The following is an 18832-nucleotide window of genomic DNA, read 5'->3' on the forward strand; positions in this document are numbered from 1 at the left end:
CATTTATCATCATCAATAAGCACCAGGCAAATAATTTTCCCTCACTTTATCTGAAGCTGAAGTGTTGGAGAGGAGTGGAAGCAAGGCTCATAATACACAGGCGTGCACACGATGTATTCCTCCCACATACAATACAGCAAGTGGTACGACACAGGAAGATTTAAAACACACACACACACTGAAGACATGGAGGCAATTCCAGATTATGTTTTGACAGACAGGAGCTGATACAACTTTAATCATATGCAAATCTTCCATCAATTTAGCAAGTATCCACACATCACTGTTTCAAGTTCGTTTCCAATAGTTTAAAATGCATCAATCATTCCTGCTTGATTTGTAGTGTGTAGGTGAGCTGATGTTCATAGTAGCACCCAACCTAATCTGAAAAAACAAAACAAAACAAAACCGGACAACACAACGGACATTTGAAGCAACAGACTGCACATATTTGTATGGGAATGAAGTCCAGTATAAGTGATCCAACATGATGTATTTCCTGTTCTACCCTGTGCAATATTAGCATCTCCGAGGAGGGTGTGCGTGATGCAACATTCAGACAGATAAATCTATTTTGAGACGAGGCAGAGACAACATCTTCTCATCAGACATCAGAACCAAAAAGTTCCACGTACGGAGCAAAGGGAGAATTAACTTTATCTACAAAGCATACAAAGACAAAGACCCTTTTTTTCTTATTTTTAACAATAAAATACAAGCATATGTGTTAAAGTCATCACCTTGTGCTTTGTATGATATCCACATGTAACGGTCTCATTACTCAATAACACAAAAGTAGTAATGATGCAAGACACGTTAAAGCTCTCAGTCATTAAATATGATTCAATATCTCATCATTGCCACATTTGAGCATGTGTTTTTCTGTGTAATTCTGAAAGACAAAAAAAAATCTATGGGGAGTAAGGGTGACTCACATAGGATCGTTACAAAGTACATAAATATCCATACAGTAACTAATGTCAAACAAAAAACTGAAGAAAAAAAATACAATAGCTTTCAATAACTGATGTAAAATAACGGAAAAACTAGCTGTGATGAGCTGGACAAAAATGTGTTGACCTTTGTAAGGAGTCCTTATCAACTGTAAATGTTTTTTAAAAATTAAATCAAGGTGTTAAGAAAACAAATTTGAACATGAAATGCCTACATTTTACAACATGTATACACTAAAATGCCGCTTGGTAAAAGAAATGGTGAGGTTTTTTCAGAGACTGTCCTCTGAACAAGTAAAAGGCCATGAATCTCTCAGACTGTCATGCATGCCAGAGTGCTAATAAGTTTTTTTTTTCTTCAATGCATAAATAATTTTCAACATTTCAAATGTACACCCCTCTAACATAGTTCTATGTCTTCATACAACCACAAAATTACATGATAAAATATAAACATTATACCAGCACAGACACAGTGACCTGAATGATTTTTGGCACACCAGATATCACCGCTCTAGACCTTAGATTCCAGCTCAGTTTGGGAACAGACTGCTTGATAGTCTGGATATCTGGGTTTTGGCCATAGTAAGCAACAGCCTATAACAGCTGAAAGAGGCTTAGTGCAAAAACTAAAATGTTGCAATACAGCATGCAATGGAGCCTGCAGTTATACCTGCACAGATATAAAATCTCCTTGCCATTACACATACTACATCAGAGAAACAATGCTCTATAATAAGAATTGCTGGAAACTAATCACACCAACCCCATGGGGTTCTCAACTATCCTAATATTCCTTAAATGATACATTTTTTTTTAATATTTTCTGACAGTAGAAAAATAGCTGAACAGCCTTATTTAACGTAAAATTAGGGATTTGTGTCAATAAGAATCAAAATATTCATTCTGTGAATAATCAGAGTGGAAATGCAGGTTTCACACTCAGTCAAGTAACTCACATGTTCTGGCTGTTCTACAAAGGCCACAGGAACTCTGAAATCCCAAATCTGCTAAACGTCCTACATATGCCTAAAAACTTCCTTGCCACAGATACAAGACAGAACCATTGGAGTAACAGAGGTAAAGCAGTGACAGACTGCGAGCTGAGTGAGTGAGTGGTTCTCTCTGGTGCTCTGAGGAAGGAAGCCCGTCCTTGTTAAAGTTCTCCAGGTTTCTGGTTGCAGCTGGTGCACACGCGCACAGGGTGGTCCCAGCCCCGCGACGGAACCGGACGGCGCTCCGGGGAGCAGTCGTCACACACTCCTTGGCCACAGGCGCGGCAGTGGTGCTTTGACAGTTTGGCAGTGAACTCACGCTGGCAGTTGTGGCAGGACAGGATGTCCTGGTCAGGCACCCAGTAGGCAGGACGGGCTGCGTCTTTCACCAGGCCTACAGGGAACAAAGAACATAAATGCACTCATTCACAAGCACTTACTGGTTTTAGTGTAAGGTAGCAGTTTGTCTTTTACATTTACTACACACACTGTAAGTCCCTTTAACTCATTTGGCCACTTTAAACTTTATAGTGTGGATGTTTAAAAGAATAGTTATTGGCTTTCTTGTCCAGAAGATCAGTACCATAGTTGTGTCTACAAGCCTGGCTTAGCATGCAGAATGGAAACAGGGGCAAACAGCTAGCCTGAATCCATCCAAAGGTAATACAGTAAATCCTGACTACTAGTGCCTCTAAAGCTTACTAATTAACATGTTATATCTTATTTGTTTAAATCTGTTTCATTCCTGGAGTCTCCACTGGTTGCCTGGCAACTACACAAACCTCTGTAAAACTTAAATTTCTCAAGAAGTCAAACTATTCCTTTAATTTGAAGTCCTACACTGTCTTGGTTTAGGTTAACACGGAGACACAAAAAAATAAAAAATAAAAAGGCTAGTTTTGTTGTGATTGGAACAGATTTGCTTTGAGGTGTTTTTGGGATGGTGTTAAGTATGAAGACGTTTTCAGAAAGATATGACGTTATCAAAAACATATTCATCTACCTCCTTTACCAGTAAATAGACATCTGCAGTAGGCTTATGCAGTAGCATAATATTAACAATAAACCTAAAGGTAAAATAGGGGCTATGATTTCTGGTGTGTATTTGACTGAATACAGCATTTAATCTTGCTAACATTATACAAACTCTCCCCACTCCCCAAAGCCCACTTTCTCAATGTATTACACATTTTGGATTATCTTGACAGAAACGTGGCATATTATCTGCTATAATGATGTTCATCTCAGAAACACATGACAAAAGTGTACTCTAGATAAGAGTATGGAAGTGACTGATCCAGAGTACTGAACAATAAGTGAGATATTTACAGATGTATGTCATGTCAGCAACTTCTAAACATCAATAGCAGTGATTAATCGAAGTGAAATAGCAAAGGTGAGTTTACAGCAGGAATTCTCATAAAATGAAATGAACAGATTTACTGGTGTATTTTGTAGCCTTTAAACATTTAGCTGGCAAGAATAGCAAATTAAAAGGCAAATGCAAATTCTGCATTTGAACATCTGCTTAGTGAAACAGACAAGACCTGATTATTTTAATGTCATTCATTGGCTATTTTCCCAAGGCATTAGTTGTTTGATATATCAGTTGTTTCCTTGATCTGTGACATTTGCATGCTCTTTGGTAATGGTACAGATTTTATTACAACTAGGCCATTAGGGCATGCCATACTCCTCATTAAGAAAGCTTTGCTGGTTAGACTCCTGTAAAACATCTTGGAGAGCTCCTCACTGTTTTTCTTTCTTGATGTAAATAAATATGATACGCCTTTGCCACCAGAGGGCATTGTGTACATACACTCACTTTTACTGGGTCATTTATTCTTGTTACATAACGATACTCTGGAGGGTTTTTTGGGGAGGAAGACTCACCAAGTGGGATGTCGATAGCAGTCACCACAACCCCTATGGTGTTGGTGACTGCCTCTCCAACCTTCCTGGCCAGGGTTCCACCTTCTTCCTCCTCGAGCTCTGCTTCAAGCAACTCTGCATAAAGAAAATATCTTTGCTGAAGTCACAGCTCAACCGACATTAATGGCTTCACGACACACAGACGACAAGCAATAGGGGGCATTTGACATTATCGAGAGTGTGTGTACCTGCGTATGAGGCCCGCTGCTCGAAGCAGACGTCACAGACTCTGACAGGGCCAAGACCCCAGCCTCTCTCAGGGACGGGTGCGGCTTTGGAAGAGCAGCCATCGCAGAAACCCTCCCCACAGGCACGGCAGTGGTGCTTGGTGTCGTTGTCCTGGAAGACTGTGTGACACTTATGGCACACCTTGTACAAAAAAACAACAACAGGCGCTGTTATTGACCAAGAGCTAGAGAGAGGAGGACACAGTCTGAGTCTATCCAAGTTTTATCTTGTGACCTGCAAACACAGACTGTGTAACATGCACAGAGCACTACAGACAGTAAACATCCCTCTGGAAACTAAAGTGTTGACTTGGCTGTTGGTGGCGGGTGGCAGAGGGTGGGGCTGTGTGTCACTCACCAAAATGAGGGAGTTGGGTTTCCAGTAGGCTGGGGCGATCTGATCTGTCAGCCAAGAGGTGACGGCCTTGGCAGGCTTGACACTGAGCTCTGACACAGACTGGGCCACTAGGTTGACTCCATCCAGAAGACGCTGTGCTGCATTGCTATTGTCCTTTAAAAAGCCGTCCGACTGCAAATAGAGGACAGATTTTTTTTCTATGTCAGCAGATAAATGGTTATCCATATGCATAATTCTAGGTCTGTATGATTATGATTATGATAATTGAGGAAATATAGTCTGTGTTGGTTACATAAATGAAAACAGCTTGGTCGCCTTACCCCTGGCCATACATGCTGGATCTCAGTGCGGACAACTGTATCCACAGGGTCCTGGTTCCCATACCAGTACTGACGGCTCCGATAGATCACTCCACAGTTGGGACATTCAATAACATACCTAAACATGTACAAAACAAAATGTACAAAAATAAATGTAAAAACATTGAGGTGCATTTGCGGTGTTGTAGGATATGTAGGTTAGTGTGAGTAGAAAAATTAGAGTCCGGAACACCAGTGCTAAAATTAGGCTCTGTATAGGTAACATAAGCCTAACCTAACCCTAGTAACATGTGACCCCACAGGTCATTCTCCAGCTACTCACCCAGACCAAGCGTATTTGGCGAGGCCCATCCATGGAGAGTCTGAGGAGGCTGACGTCTTGGGGACGACTATCACCTCCTTTCCTCCTTCATAGCAAGCCTGAGGTGATGCACCACACAACATTAGGCTCATCAGTCATGCAACAAGAGTAATTACACAGTCACTGGTGTAGAGAGAAAGCTCTGGTCTATCTTAGTGATACAAGTGAGCTACTGTTCTTACCTTACAGGTGTAAATGCGATTATCATACTGAGCAGAATAACGACAGCGATGTTTCGCCTCATGGCACATTCCTTCTCCTAAGTGGTTCATGCTGTTCTTGCAGCCAGAGCTAGAGTAAAAAGTAATAAGTCAGAATGTAAAAATAATTAAAAACAGCAAGAGAATGAAGGCTAGATGATAATGGATAAAAAAGTCTAAAAATCAGGCCAGAAGTACTGACCCACAACTGAGGCACAGGCTGGAGCAGGTGAAGTACTCATCAGGAAAGAAGCAGCTGTGGGCTACCAGCTCACCTGTGATTTCCCCATTGAAACGCTCACTCAGTGCCTGAGGGAGAGAACCAGCAGATAATGACATAAAACATAGAAAATTAACGTTCAGTCAGTTTTTAATTTACAAGGACAAAAAGTCAGTCTGAAGCAATATGGAGGCCAGTAGACTTTCTACAGTCCTACCTGCAGGGCTTTGAAGATGACAACAGGGGTGCGTGGGGAACGGGTGGCGTTGTTATCCAGGAGTTGCTCCAGTTTATTCTGCAGGCCACGGAAGTCGGTAGGCGGGGTAAGAGTCTGGGTACCCCAGTACTGGACAGAGCTGAAGGCCTCAGGGAAACGGCAAAGCTTCTTGAATCGCTCCAGCAGCAGCCGATCCACTGACTCGGACGACTTATCTAAAACAAGACAAAGATGGGGAGTGTAATACAAATATTCTATTACTATTCTATCAGCGTAGGCCTATTAGAGCATCAGATACAACACATTTGTCAAAATACCGTGTTTCATTGTACCATTTTATATTGAAGAAGTCTCTGTTCTTGAATATCAAAGTATCAAGAATGTTGTATCAGCAGTCACATTACAATCATGACAAGACATGCGCAGTCTTTAGTGTTCCTATGTTTTATCACATTTACCACAAATCATCATCTGTGCTTCAGGCCTACATGTTTTTCCTCTATCATAAGCAGTTACCAGTTTCCATATATTTTTATATAGTGTGAAAAACAACTTGACTTGAAACTTCCATGGTTGAGGTGATGCACCACAGTGAATATTAGCCTTTTTTCTGTCAGTTATTTTATTGCTGCATGGCAATGGAGCACAGAGTTCTTGAAGCAGGCTGCATTAAGAGCATTCAGCTCTGACAACAGGACACGCAGGCATGATGCTCACTATGGGGGATTTACCCAACTGAAGCAAACTGCACGTCTCTGCAAGTTGACTTTCATATCACTGCAAAATGAAGAGAGACCAGTGGCTGCGTGGAAGCTATAAAAAACGCTTTTAAACTCTTGCTGCAACGCATGCATCGGCTGACAGTAATGTAAAGTATGAGTTGTAGCAGCTGGACTAAAACATGCAGAGACTGTTATTGTTGTTTCAAGTGTGTGACTATAATTCTAAGTATGTGTCGTTTTCAACTACACTGACACTGTTTTCGGTTTAGTCCAAGAAGCAGTGTTTACACATTTCTTAAAAAGTTGGAATTCCAACTGCTGCCTCCTGTGATGGAGAAGAAAGAGAGACAAACACTGCAGGCTAATATTTGCTAAACCTGCAATTATCAGCTGTGTTTGACCTTTAGTTTACTTTAAAGACACCCTCTCTCATCCCTTATGGTGATGCAGACCTATTTTCATGGTGATACAGTCACAATAAACTCTTAAGTAAAATTCTATTTAAAGCGTTGACTTGTTTGAAAAATGTGTAACAGATGAAGTAATTACACTCCACCCACTGCTTGTAGGAGTAATAGAAGTGTTGAGATGTTTTACCTGAGCCAAGCAACTTGGTGTGAACGGTTTCATGGAAGATGACCACCGCAGGGCCCAGGGTGGACAGTGGGACATCCAGGCCGCAGCGGGCCGTCGTGGCCTTCAGCTCCTTGGTGAAATGCTTCAAGTAGGCGTCCGAGGCGTCCCCGAGGAACTTGAAGAGGTCATCGTGCAGGCGGTCGGCATGGGTGCGGTAAATGATGAGGTCAGAGATGGCGAGCACCTTGAGCAAGAGACGGGTTCTCTGGCCCTGTTTGGAGCTGTTCCCAAGCAGCCCCTCTGTATCGATGACCACCACTTTGTGGATGGGGTCGAACGCGGCCCACACGCCTACCGTACACGACTCTTGTGTGGGGGAAGTCTTGAACACTTCTCTCCCCATGAAGAACGTGTGGTTCAGGGTGTGAGATTTGCCCTCTCCCGTGTTACCGAAGATGGACACCACCTTCAGCAGCTGGTCGGGCTCACAGCTCAGGCTCTTTATGAATGAAGCTTCATCTTTTACCTTTAGTAGAACAAGACAGTTTACACGGGAAAATTAGTTACTTAACCTACAAAACACAAAGAGATGAGACATTTTGGTATTTAGATTCTGTTCCTATTCAACAACAACTGCCACTTTTGTACAACTCACCTGCATTTCCTCATTCTCATCAACAAGGAGAAAACTGGAAACCTTCTCCAAGAGTTTCGCTCGCTGAGATTTGATCTCATCTGCTATTTGAACAACGGGCTGTACAGTTGTTTGAACAGAGTTGACCTCTGCAGGTTTAGGTGGTGAAGGATAAGATGTGAGCTGGTGTTTCTTCTTGTTGCCTCCACTGTGGGTGCGTTTCTGACAGTCTTGGCACAAGTTAACTTTGCAGTTCTGGCAGCGGACTACAGATCTATGGCGTTTACCATTGTCTCCATTACCTCCTTTACAGTTGTCACAGTAAGGCACATGCCCTGGACCTATCTGAACCCGCTCATGGTTCTTCAAACGCTCCTGACTGTGCAGCTCGATCTCACAACGAATACACTGAAGGCTTTTGCATTCATCACACTCAAATGCAGCCTCCTCAGAGCCACCACAGGCATAACTTTCTTGACATATTAGACTAGTATTAACTCCCTTTTCTGAAGATGAGCCATGGCCACTCATCGTTTCCTACAAGTTAAACTTGAATACAGAACAATGCTTATTGGAACAGCTTTAGCAACAGCACCAGCTATTTCCAAAAGCAGTTAATGAAAAATGCACAACATATGGTAATACTGGCAACTGAAATGACAAAATACAACGACTAGATCAACTTAAAACAGCTGCATGTTAACAGGCCTGGTGATCCACAACTGAGTCTCTAACAATAATATGTACAATTTATCAAAGTAGCTTTTGTGTCATGGACCTGAAACACTTAAAACAATTTTAATAATGCCATTTAGTGCAACTAACTGTGAGGCAAAGAAGCAGGAACAGCCGTCTCCTTGTGTTACAATATCTCTTTACCACTAACAGCTTGTTCGTGCATTAAAGTTAGCAATTAGCTTCAGCATTACATAAATTATATCGAAGGTTAGCGAATAAAACTGGAAAATAATACAGAAAACTGTGCAGATAGCCAGTACCGACGAAGACAATGAACTCTCCCTGAAGAGATGAATGTGCAAATGTTAATGCTAACAACAGGCTAGCTAGCAAGTTGACCCTTAATAGCTCGCAATAGCAAACTCGGTAAATAATTTGGCATCCAAACAGGAATACTTAGCTTACAGCTAGCAAGTTTCGACGGACGGCTTCAACTTTTTCCAAAGAAAGACTTTAATTAGAAAGCCAACAAGCCCTAACAGTTCATAGCCGTCTAAACAAGCAGCTAGCCTCCGGTCTGTCAACTGAGCTGTAACAACATATCAACAAAAACAACAGCGAGTCGATGTCAAAAGCTCGGACATCCGCGGACTCTTTTGCTTTAAAATGGGAGGTAAACCCGAGCGATTTCGTTTTTTAAAAAGTCTTTAAAAAGTGTTACTGTATTTGAATCCTTCCGAGCAGTGTCATTGTTTTGTTCTTCAGTCCCCTCCCTAGCAGATTTCTTCTCTAGCTACGTTATTTTGTTGCCAGGTCAGATCAGCTGATCAGATTATTTTCAGTCACAGGGTCAGGGGAGGGTAAAGCGCGGTTGCATGATGGGAAAGGTAGTTCTGCAAGACAGACCGTCCTGTTTGTAGGCCTGTTCTTTGCAGCTGCAAGCATGTTGTTAAAAAATGTATTATTATATTATATTATATTATATTATATTACTGACTGACTGGCTGACTTTAGCTGGCTATAGTCAGTCACAAATTATTTTACCCAGTTTGCATTTTATTTCTTTTTTTATTTCTCTATTTTGTCTGTTTTTGTACTCTTCTCTGGCATAGAAGCAAATATGACGATATTGTTAATGTAAAACTCAATTACTTCTGAGAAAATTAACAAAATCTAATCATTCTCATGGCTCTAAGTAGGTTTTTAATGAAAATATCAAACTGTAATACAGTTTCTTTTGTAATCACAATCATCTTGGGCAAACCTTAATTACTGTACTTAAAAATCCATCTTTGATTATCATTGTACCAAAGAAAATCCCATGTGGGTGGCTGTTTTAAAGGTAATTGTTGGAAACATGCCTCAACTAAGCTCTCAAACAGAGGACAGATTTAAAAGGCTTTTGTCTTGTAAACTAGCACTTCAAAGTATCAGCAGGTGACCATTTGTTCCAAATGGCACTTTGTGTTTTCCCTCCATTTCCTCAGTGACAGTATCTTCCACTGCAGGATCTACAGACCGAATGTTTTTAAATTTGTTTATTAAAGCAATTTTCAAAACACTGGTTGAAAAAAAACAACAACACAGAAACTGGCTATGAAATATGCACTACAACGTAGTGTATTTATTAGAAAACCTTAACTCACACACACACACACACACACACACACACAAAGATATGAACAACAGCAACAAACAAAACATGAAACCAAGAACAGTCAAGGAAAAGAGAGCAGAATATGTAACCTTCTAAATACACTGATTATCACATTTCTTACAGGACCTTACACATGGATGTTAATGCAGGCTTTAAGTCCTTTTCTTTCAGAGCACAATCCACATTTTGCACAGATATTTCAATAGAAATGCATAGTTTGTTATAAAAACAAAGTGTCCACAAAGCTAAGTACATTCAATCCACTCTTTGATTCTACATCAGATGTATCTGAAGATTTTTCTCCATCCACAATCATAAAAAGTCTTCAAACGTTTAAGCAGGCTGAGCTTTTTACATTTAGTGCCATTGTGCTTGTGCTTAATGGCAGCAGATATAGCACAGTCAAAAACATCTTTGAGGTTGTGTTGTGTCAGGGCTGAGCACTCCATGTAGTCATGAGCTCTGATCCTGTTTGCCAGCCTTTTAGCCCGGCTTAAGTGCACAGGTTTGGTGCCCCGCTGGTCCAGATGAATGAGGACAGTCCACGTTGTGGCGAAGGTCTGACTGAGTTCCGACCAGAAGGATGGGAGAGGCTGGGTTGCCGGCGCGGATCTGTGGGATCCATTTGGAGGTGATGTTGTCGAAGGAGACAGGGTTGACCAGGCTGAAGCAGAGGATGAAGACATCCACATGGGCGTAGCACAGAGAGCGGAAATGGCCAAACTCCTCCTGACAGATCAAATGATGAGAGATAAGGAGCAAAGGACTAAAACTGGTCTCATATCAGAGGTTATAATGTGGTGTGGAGTATTTACCTGTCCAGCTGTATCTATCAACTTGATACGAGTTGGGATGCCATTCACATGAACCAAACCTGGGGGTGAGGTAGAAATAAATATTAATTTTATTGTTGGGTCAAGCGGTTGATGACCTTTAAACGAAAACAACCTTTTACTCACCGGTAAAAACATCAAATGCTGTTTGCCTGTACTCGCTGTTGTATCCATTGAAGATGTAGCTGATGATCATGCTGGTCTTCCCCACAGCTCCATCACCAACCAGCATGCAGCTCAGCTCTTCCCTCAGCCTGTTTGGTTTGTCATGTCTCTGACAGGCCTGTGCCATCTTTCTTCATATCATTGCTCCATAATCCCAGCAGTTTGAAAGTCCACGCGGGAGTGAGGCTTTACTGTAAATGATGTCCTCTCTCCCAGGGGCCCGTTGGTGCCCAAAAAAAAAGAGGCTGGAGGTCACCTCGATTTGAAAGAACAAAGGCGCCCAATCAGAGGAGAGATCCACCGACACTTTGACTGATTCCCTTTGATGCAGATTTACATGGTCACTCCCACCCAGCAGGACCGACCGCTGGTAAAGGCCAGCTGATTTGACCTTAGATAACGTACAGTAGCACCAAGGTATAGGTTTCTAAATAGGTCAGAAGACCTAACGTCGACAGCTTTTGTTTGTAAATATGTCAGTTTAATTTTATATATTACTTTACTAAATAAAGGTTTATAAATGAACGCTAATAAATGAGAACTTGATGATGTGAATTTCTCTAATATACGGCGCTATAAACATGTTTTCCTTACGGACAGTCAATATTATTATCGGGATAAGTGGAGCCCGGTTTTAAAAATCTTGAAGTCGTCGTTGTTCAGAATTGGACTGAATTAATCCAACAATTGAATGTAATACCACCATTGGTCAATAGAGGGAGGTGTTGCTCCAGCATCCTCTTTGGCATGTTTGTTTTCACCGAGGTAGTGTTTTCAGTTTCTTCTTGTATGCTTCTTTTTTGAAAGTTAAGTATGAAGAGTGAATTACGGTTAAACAGACACAAAGTTTTCAGATGTATGATGCACAGTGGCTTCAGTATTTTTGTTTTAGTAGAGGGACTGGGATATTTTTTAATGTTTCATGAAAGATCTTTTTTTTTTTTTCCATTTCATACTTAATAGAATCATTTGTCAGCACAGCTTTCAGGATCCATGCCCCCTAAATTATTTCTCCATCACAGAATTTTTTATTCCTTCATACTTGGTTGCCACCTCGTTTTTAAAATCTAAGTAAACTCAGTGTTCTGCAGTTTTTTTCTCCCATGTAAAAGGTCAAAGGGCACAGCTGGGGGGGGCATTGTTAGACTGTCACCAGCTGATGTTTACAACAGAAACTTCATGTGCCATGTTTCATCATGTCTTTTTCAGGGTGACTGGGTTCATTAATACACACGCACACACAAATGTTCTCAGTTACAGATTACACTGCAGTACAAACACTACTGCCACCAATAATAATAGCAATAGCAATGACTGGTGTCAAGAAGTGTGCAGGTTGATGCATGTAGTCATATTTGCTTATGATCAAGCCTTCAGCTCATGATCATACAGTAGTTTTGTGCCTGGCCCCTGCCCTTATGAAATAGGCCTACATTGTCATGATGGTAAATATAGTGCCATTGTCTCACTGTATTTTGCCTTTGTAAAACTCACCTGCTTTTATTATTTTGAGACATTAAGGAGAAGCTGTTTCATTTTTTGCTTGAATTCAAGAACTCACAGTCCACATTTTCTGCTCCACAATATCACAGCTGTAGCACCGAAGAATTGTGCAAGCATTGTAAGATGTGGTTTTAGAGAGCGGGAAACGTTCGGGGGTGAAAATACGGCTTTAAACAAAGTGTTGTTCCTTATCTGTCTGAGCCTGCAGGAAACTCTGTGAGCATTGTGTTGTAAGGTCTCCGCTTCCTGTTTGCCGTTGTTTCTCACTCACTCGTTCTCTTCTCCCTTTCTCTCCCCCTTTTTCCCACCACCTGCGGTGTGAGTGATAGAGTTTATTCCCTATGGTAGGTGGACAACATCTGGTCACCCCCCCCTAACTCCCTCCTAAACACACATCGGGTTGCCAGCTCGGCTCCCATGCTACACCTCTGACAGCTGTGAGTCACAATGCTGTTCCTTAATCCAAGGTAAATGTCAAACACAGGAAACGGTCTTTAAATATCTCTACATCCAAAGATTCTCTTCCTGTAACGGCTCCTTTTATCATTGTAGATCAACCAGTAAGCTGCTCTTCAGTGCTACAAATACAATTAGAGGCATTATGCAACTAATTGCAAATGTATTTGCAACGTTGGCATGTACCTTAACTTGTGCAGCAGGTGTCAGCAGTGAGCTGATGACTTGAACTTTGGCTTAGGGTCTAAAGATAGTCAATTGGTGATGCATATCTGTTACTGTAAACATGTTTTGTGTCTGCATTCTCACGCTCTCACTCTCTCTGTGCATGACTAGACATGCAGAAATGTATACTGACATAGATTTATGGAGGTAATCTGCTTAGTAAGGGTCTCTCAATGTGTGCAGCTTAAGAGAGGCCCTAGTATACACACAGCACACTTAAAACAAAAACATCCCACTCACGTTGACTCCTGCAAATTTATGCAAAGATATACTATAAGATGAACTCAAATGCCCTTCATGTCTCCCTGAATTATTGCTCTGGTTGTTAAAAAGTAAATGCAGTAACTGGCTGAAGTGTCAGTCGCACATCAAATCTGACAACAATAGAAAAATCTGCCAGATAGGTGTTAAAAGATTATTCCCCTCCCTAAGCCAGAGATCAGTATGGCACACTGTAGACAGGGCACAAAACAAGTGGCTGACACAGGGATGATGTGATAAACAAGCCATTTGCATAACATTTCCTGCATAATGTCCCCTTAAGTAGATACTGCCTGGGCCCTTAAGTGGTGAGGATTAGGGCAGGGTGGATGCTTCCATCACACTGAGACCCCACATAATGGAAACGCTTTCCCTCTCCTTCTTTAGTTCCTAGGTTGAACTTGAGGGTCATGGCTGGGGCACAATGACACTTGCTTTACATATATTCATTATAATATCTTTGACACTGTTTGCAGCCCCGTGTCAAAGGTTCTGACCTGCTTGCTTGAATTTGACACAACATACAGACTGTGGTGGATCAACTTTAAGCCTTGTGGTCATTGTAGTCATGTTTTGCTGTTACTGCCCCTGGGGTCACAGAGTTAAGTTTTTAAGCACTTTTTTTTCTTGCAGTACAGGTACACAGCATGCTATCACTATGGGTCTACAGCCATGCTAACAGCTCTGAGGCTATAGTAGTGGTTGTAGAAAAACTGACCAACAAAAACATCCAACAACTGATAACAACTGCTACTTGTGGTGCTGCTAGAGGAAAAGTCAGGGGATTACCCTCTGAGGAACGCGAATGTCTGTAAAAGATTCCATGGCAATCTATTCAGTCGCTGTTGAACGAATTCAGGCTGGGGCTAAATTCATGCTTGCCCTCATATTAGCTATGTTATCTAGAGCTCTGGTTTGGGTTTTTGGGGGTTTTGCTGTGATAGAGTCATACCACCATGTGCAGTACAGTTTATCAGCAACGGGATACAGCCCCCTTCCCAGGTCAACTCGAATTCTAGCACCTTATGGTCAGTGCACAAAGTGATTCATGGGAATTCAGACCTCTGTGAATCTCCCCCACCTCTGCCCTACCTCCTACTCGACCCCTGTTGTTCACATTCTTGACTTGCAGCCAACAGTTATTGCAGGAAAGCATAAACTCCTGACTGTGAATACATGGTAATCGTGTGAATCAGGATATACTTCCTTGCCCTTTTTTTTGTTGTTGGATCAGTGCATTTGCAGTTAATCTGAATTAATTTCGTAACCAGTATTGTATCATTTGGATCTGAACCAGCTTAGAGTAAATCAGTCTGTCCCAGTTTTTAAGTAAAGCCTGAGTGTTTTTGGGCTTTTGTTGGCCAGCAAGCATCCCTGTCAATTTAGTTACTACTGCTCCATTAAACCCTGGCAGGGGTCCAGGAGCAGTGGACTAATCCCCCAGTACCCTCCAGTGAGCTTCACAGGGGGTCAGTCCTCTGTCTTTCATGGGATACACAGCAGCTTTGCTCCAGAACTGTCTGACAAGAATCCTTCAGATGATCTGCTTAATGATGATGAGAACATGCATTTGAATTTATAAATGATTTGATTTAACACACATTTAAAGGCCTTTTAACACATTTTCTCAATCAGCTTCTTTCTTGGTGTTTTCTTTTTCTTTCTTTTTTTTTTTTGGTTATTTCATATGGAAGTTTTCTGTATTCTGTTTTATCTATGGTCCTCTCACTGGGTTGGAAATGGTGGCACTAATTTGGAAAAGGTGATGTCATGCATTTCTGTGCACCAATCAGAATTTAGCTGTCTTAAAATTAACATGTGATGAAAAATGCGACAAATGTTGTAGGGTTGTTTTGCGTATCAGAGATTCAGTTAATAGTGGTATAGAATGAATGAGGTGAAGCAAAATGGTAATTCAGGTGGATTACATCAGGCTAACGCTAAATAAGATCCTGCTTTGGTCTTTAGACCAGGGGGGGTGTGCCATGAGCCTTTAGTTAAACCCCCAAACCCACAATGGACCAATGGAGGATCTTACAGTTCTGGGTCAAAGTTAGTAGAACAGAAGATGACATTTGAGCAATGGTGCAGCAGAAGCATCAGACTGGTAATCACAGCTCAGTGCAGCTAAAGTTGAATGTAAGATGTTACTGTACAAACAAGTAAAATTAAAAACATTTACAAAACAAAAGTTATTTATTACAGCTGTTTAATGTTAGCTGGGTTAGATGCAGAGTCAGTGTTAGCTGTGCAATGGCAGTAAGCTGACGTTAGCTTAGCCTGCCAGCATGGGGTGTGTGAGAGAGTGAGAGGTAAAACAGTTGATGATACTGTACAGACAGTAAATATCATGTAGGTGCTGGGCTTTTTTTCTGTTTCATTGTTCACATCCTTATTGTGGCTTGTTTGAATAGTCTCCGTCAGATGGGCATACTTGGCTGGCAATGAAACATTTGGATGAGGTAACCAAGCAAGAGCTGCTAGACGAAGCCAACACAATAAGGTCTTCACTGCAGTCCCCAGACTTCATAAAGACACTCTGAGTCATTATTGCCCCTGGCCCTGGGCACTGCACCAGAGTTATTACAGTTTACATTTCGTGCTTAATCTTTGCTCTCAGTTCAGTTTAGTCTCAGGCAGTTTCCAGAATGGGTTTGCATTTTCCAGTTTAGTTTTTATTGTTTAAAATGTTTACTTTTAGTTTAGTACTTTTTCACAAATAATGGATGTATGGATGTTAAAACCCCTGTCCTGATTAGCTAATTAGCAGAAGTAGAATGCAGGTCAATATAATAAAGCAATTATATTGTGAATTTACTCATTTAATACCATATCACTTGGTCCCAGGCCTGTATGCATGTGTAAGTGCATGCCTGTGATAATCCTCAAGTTGTCTGTGGAGCTCACTGTCAGCTGTGTATATCGAAAGTAGGACATCATGAACTCAGACACCTTTTGTCATAATGACCTTCATATATAGCCGATGACAGTGTGAGTCAGGAATGTTGTACTGTCATTCCACACCTAAATTTATGTAGCAGGAACTTTCCCAAGTTAGTCAAGTGTCATGGCTCAAATTTTGTTGTGACTGAGATTATAATCAAGAGTATGATTATAGTTTATATTAAAGACTGTTGAACATGAAAGACACAAGACATGACAAGAACTGAAGAATTTTTAATAATTCCACAAACAAATAAAAACATCAGTAACTCAACGTCTGAATGTTTGATCCAATGCATTACAGGGAACTGATAACAATATCAACAGGGATCTCACCCTTTGGCCTTTGAAGCATCTGTGTTTTCTTCTTATTTTAGTTTCAATTGGCTCCACATCAATCCTCACAGCAGCATATGTTCTTGCAGAGCACGATTAGAATCTATTTAAACAGGAAGCTCCGCAGCAATTGGCTGATTAACATGAGAACATGATCTTTTCAAAGGGATAAAACTTTCCAAACAAACACAAAGCATCATTACTTGCCATTACACACTTAGGAAACATTTGACTCACACTGGAAATGAAACATAAAAAAAAGTGTTACGTGGAGCTTGTTTATGTTGGTCAACATCTTAGAGATAGGAACGCCCACACGGTCATGTTGATGAGATCGACTTTTGTATTAAAAAAGAGCCTTTTCAAGATTTAACAAGAAGTTCCAGGGAAAGGGAGTAAATGAGAGAACAAATGACGCATGTACACACCTCTTTGTATAACTATCATGAATTAACCTTCTAATCCTACAATGTGCTGAGGTGGGGTTATAATCATACCTTTGGGAAGATACTATTACCTCTAAAAACTGCAGCATTGTTCGTTAAGTGTATTGCAGCGCAGACTCTCACAATGACTGTGCAGCTGCTTGTTTGAGGGCCGCAGTCTATAAAATGGCATTGATATCGAACCTCTGTGAGTGTGTGGGAAACAGAGCTCCCTTTCCTGTTCTTTGAGAGAAAACACTCCAGAGAAAAATGGCAGGAAACCTCCAGGGCCTTTTGATTCAGGCTAAGAAAGTGAGTCAGAGTACCTGAGAGTTTGGAGTCCTCGTAATGTCAGGGCCATCTTTAGAGTCAAACGTCAAAGTAAAGCAGTCCCTGTGGGATTTGAAAGTCCCTACAGGGTTGGATAGAGCACACTAAGATGGATTATTTAAAGCAGTGAGAATATCTACAGCATTTGCATGTATCATTATTAAAGCATGATGCCAGTCAGCTATCTGGACTGCCCAAATTTGATGTCCTATTACATAGTGCAACTTCTAAGTTGTGCTTTCTGTTTAAATACAGCTTGTATCTGCCAACAGAGGGGGCTGGAGCCCCATCCCTCATCTACATCACCCCCACTCAGTGCCTTATTCCACCAAGGACAGAGGCCAAAGGTCCACATCCACACACATAGAAGAATCATTGAGGAGTCTTAGTAGCTCCAAAAACTGATTTATCTATTGTCTCATCGTCTTCACACCTTATTGCTTTCCTAATTTTGTTTAAAAGCATGATTTTAAACAGATGACATGTTTTAGAAGTCTGCTACAGAAAATACTGCCTTACTTATGTTATGCTACAGCTTCAATCATTGTTAAATACAACAGATTTTCATATGTTCTGTATGTGTGATTGTTGTTGTTTTTCACATCATCAGTTTGTTCTTAGAGAACAAGACCTCTCTAACATCACCATGTAGGAGATAAGATATATGCATAAAGTACATTTCTTCGTTAGTTAATTAACTCCTTTTTAGCAAATTGACATATATTTTTTCTATATTTCCCCTTTTGTGTAATAAGGATCCTTTATATTCATTTCCATATTTGGTCATTTCCATTAAATGTGCAAGCAAAGTTAGTTGTGAAGGGAAAATTTACCCACCTCAGCACTTGTCCACATATTGGGTTTTAATGTGGTCAGAACTGAAGACCAAAGATATTTGAAAGGAAAAACTAGAGCAAGTCATTTTGAAATTATTATTATTATAATCATATACAACAGTGAGGTCAGTGATAAGCCAAACAAGTAAAAAGTACAAGAACACAATAAAGGAAAAGAAGAAGAAGAAAAAAAAGGTTTACACCACACCACACCACCCCACGTCCTATTCCTGCGTAGTTACATGACGTCCTGGTTGTTCCCAGCCTTCACAGTCTACGTTCAGCAGCTGCCTTTGTCTGGCGTGGCCTGCAAACATTTTATTTTTGGCACTTGTTGACATTCAGAGAGAGAGGTAATTCCATTCACTGACTAAGCAGGGCATATGTTAAAGACATCTTTAGTGAGTTGCCCAATCATTCTGTGGTACAGTCTGCTATACAAACACAGTGTGCTGTTTTCACCAAAACA

The 18832-nt window shown here is 41.0% G+C and overlaps 1 protein-coding gene and 1 pseudogene across 1 annotated transcript; both read right to left on the reverse strand.

Annotated features, from left to right (window-relative positions):
* Positions 1-203: 203 nt before the first annotated feature.
* On the reverse strand, positions 204-9211 carry LOC108892523 (zinc finger FYVE domain-containing protein 1). Its single transcript, XM_018690122.2, has 11 exons — positions 7737-9211; positions 7103-7607; positions 5784-5998; positions 5549-5655; positions 5329-5437; positions 5108-5205; positions 4786-4903; positions 4466-4636; positions 4069-4249; positions 3842-3955; positions 204-2342 (listed from the first exon to the last, which is right to left on the reverse strand). Exons 1-11 carry the CDS (start codon positions 8244-8246, stop codon positions 2110-2112), a joined length of 2361 nt encoding a protein of 786 aa, XP_018545638.1. The 5' UTR covers positions 8247-9211; the 3' UTR covers positions 204-2109.
* Positions 9212-10062: 851 nt separating this feature from the next.
* LOC108892526 (rho-related GTP-binding protein RhoV-like) lies at positions 10063-11190 on the reverse strand (annotated as a pseudogene).
* Positions 11191-18832: the final 7642 nt, after the last annotated feature.

This window comes from Lates calcarifer, linkage group LG19, assembly GCF_001640805.2.
Source record: "Lates calcarifer isolate ASB-BC8 linkage group LG19, TLL_Latcal_v3, whole genome shotgun sequence".
Lineage (NCBI taxonomy): Eukaryota > Metazoa > Chordata > Actinopteri > Centropomidae > Lates > Lates calcarifer.

Excerpts from the sequence above, each read along its gene's own strand:
- LOC108892523 (XM_018690122.2), bottom strand. The coding sequence starts at position 8,246 with ATGAGTGGCCATGGCTCATCTTCAGAAAAGGGAGTTAATACTAGTCTA. Across the intron at positions 5,656-5,783 it reads TCATCTTCAAAGCCCTGCAG|GCACTGAGTGAGCGTTTCAA; the intron begins GTAGGACTGTAG and ends TCTCTCCCTCAG. Across the intron at positions 4,904-5,107 it reads GCCAAATACGCTTGGTCTGG|GTATGTTATTGAATGTCCCA; the intron begins GTGAGTAGCTGG and ends GTACATGTTTAG.